A 2,003-nucleotide genomic window follows, 5' to 3' on the forward strand; every position below is an offset into this window, starting at 1 on the left:
CAGACATACAGACAGACAGACAGACAGACAGACATACAGATAGATAGATAGATAGATAGATTCACAGGCGTCTGCTTCTCCTACCTCACAAAAACTTTCCCTCAAAAATATTCCATTTGCTAAGCTAATTGAGGGGATCAGAAATTCAGATCAAACTTACATTAGATTCCATTCTGTTACGGTTTCCACACACACACACACACACTGCACACACACACACACGCTGTTTCATGACTTCCTCTGCCAAGGATTGTATATGCTGTCAGCACACAAATATTGTTCAGATACTCGCTTTACTAGAAGTGCACACAGGTGTTCTGAGTGGGAGTCTGTTTACGTCCATGAATGAGACGTCAACACAGTCATCATACATCTGTCATAACATGTTGTCTTGGCAATGGATACAGTTAATGTTTGGTTACATCATGTTACGATGACATTATTTTGTGGAACAGCACAACAAGAAAGGGCACTCACATAATCTGTTATCAACACCTGCTGTTTGCCCTAGAGGCAGCTGAATTTTTTTACTTTTATTTATTTATTTATTTTTAATGTTAATTGGTGTAATTGAGCAGTTACGTAGTTACGTTTTGGCTGTTCCCAAGTCAGACCAGACCGTGTGTGGCTTTGAGGACTTATGAGAATGCTCAATGTTGTGGAATTGAAACCTGAAAAACGTTCAAAATGGAATGAAATGAAAAGAAACAAGGAATGAGAGCCAGTCATTTTCATATTAATTTCATTATCTCTAAGAATCACGAAATGACCTTTTAACTTCTCATTTCAGTGACAACATACTGAAGCAAAGCATCAAGCTTTCCTTCTATAGACAGAATCCAGAAATAAGATGTCGCCTTTAGAAACAGATTGGATACTGCTTAAATATGGATGAGCATCACCATGAATGAGTAGCACTGATAAAACTGTGGATATGGTGCAACTTGTTGGAATCACAGTCAAACGAAAGAGTTTGTAAAACCATAGGGCTACGGTTTAAAAATGAAAGAGAGAGAACTTATTTCAGGATGTACTGAAAACATGAGGGCAGTTGCTTCACTCACACAACAAATCAATAAACAAGGTACCAGCACGACCAACACAAAGGCTTTTAACAACTTCCAAATGTCTTCCTGTAAAATTACACTGCGGTGGCTTGATTGTATTGCCTCTTTGTGATGGGCTTCATCACAGTTGAGAGCTAAAGGTAATTAACACATACAGAACTGCGTCCTGAATCAGTTACTGCGTTGCTGTGCAATCTAGTTCGCACAAAGAATAGTGGGTCCTGCGGATAAGAACAAACTCTGGTAAGGAGGAATTGAAATTCTCGGCGAAAACAAAAACTCCTATAGTTCTCTTCAACGGTTCAGAGCTATGAAACTGTTTACTCACATCTTTATCTGAATTTCATTTGTGACACTACAGTGGTTTTCGATTTCAGAAGTGGAAGAAGTCAACTCATATCTGAATTTTTAGAGCGTAAAACTGGCTGAGAAACATTCAGGTTCTCTCAGGAGGAGATCAGGTTTCGACTCAAATTTGTCTCAGCTCCGGAAGACCAATACATTTATAACGTGACATGAAACTTCAAGTGAATGTTCTGAGATGGAAACAGCATGTTTATAATATCCCGCGTATAGGAAGAATGTAGCCTATACACAATCAACAAAAGTAACAACAAACAAACTCACCTTGTCGCCGGACAAGCATACAGCTGCTGAAAGTGTCAGGATTATCCAAATGTTCCTCATTATTCCTCTTAAATAGTCTTTTGCAAAGAAATCGTAGGATGGCACTCGTCTGCGCTCCTGAAACCAGCCGCTCTCTTACAGCTTCACCTAAAACACATACGCAAGATCCTTCTGCAGAGATATTTGGCGTGTTGCTCCACCTGATCAAACTTCTCTTTTGTCTTTCCAAAAGGGAACTGTTGAGAGAGTCTTGATGCGACGTTAAAGTCTCGGGTCCATGTGAGGCAGCGCGGCTTTGCTCAGAGAGAG

At 39.8% G+C, this 2,003-nt stretch overlaps 1 protein-coding gene across 1 annotated transcript in view; it reads right to left on the reverse strand.

Annotated features, from left to right (window-relative positions):
• The window catches only part of LOC107686946 (syndecan-2-A), a 31,920-nt gene extending 29,923 nt beyond the window's left edge, over positions 1-1,997 (reverse strand). Inside the window, exons 1-2 of the mRNA XM_016484073.1 lie at positions 1,817-1,997; positions 1,695-1,784 (exon numbers count right to left, since the gene is read on the reverse strand). Coding sequence (XP_016339559.1) covers positions 1,695-1,754 — 60 coding nt within the window. The 5' untranslated portion in view covers positions 1,755-1,784; positions 1,817-1,997. The remainder of the gene's footprint in view (positions 1-1,694; positions 1,785-1,816) is intronic.
• Between the last annotated feature and the right edge of the window lie 6 nt (positions 1,998-2,003).

The sequence above is a fragment of the Sinocyclocheilus anshuiensis genome, unplaced genomic scaffold (assembly GCF_001515605.1).
Source record: "Sinocyclocheilus anshuiensis isolate Anshui unplaced genomic scaffold, SAMN03320099.WGS_v1.1 scaffold1841, whole genome shotgun sequence".
Classification (NCBI taxonomy): domain Eukaryota; kingdom Metazoa; phylum Chordata; class Actinopteri; order Cypriniformes; family Cyprinidae; genus Sinocyclocheilus; species Sinocyclocheilus anshuiensis.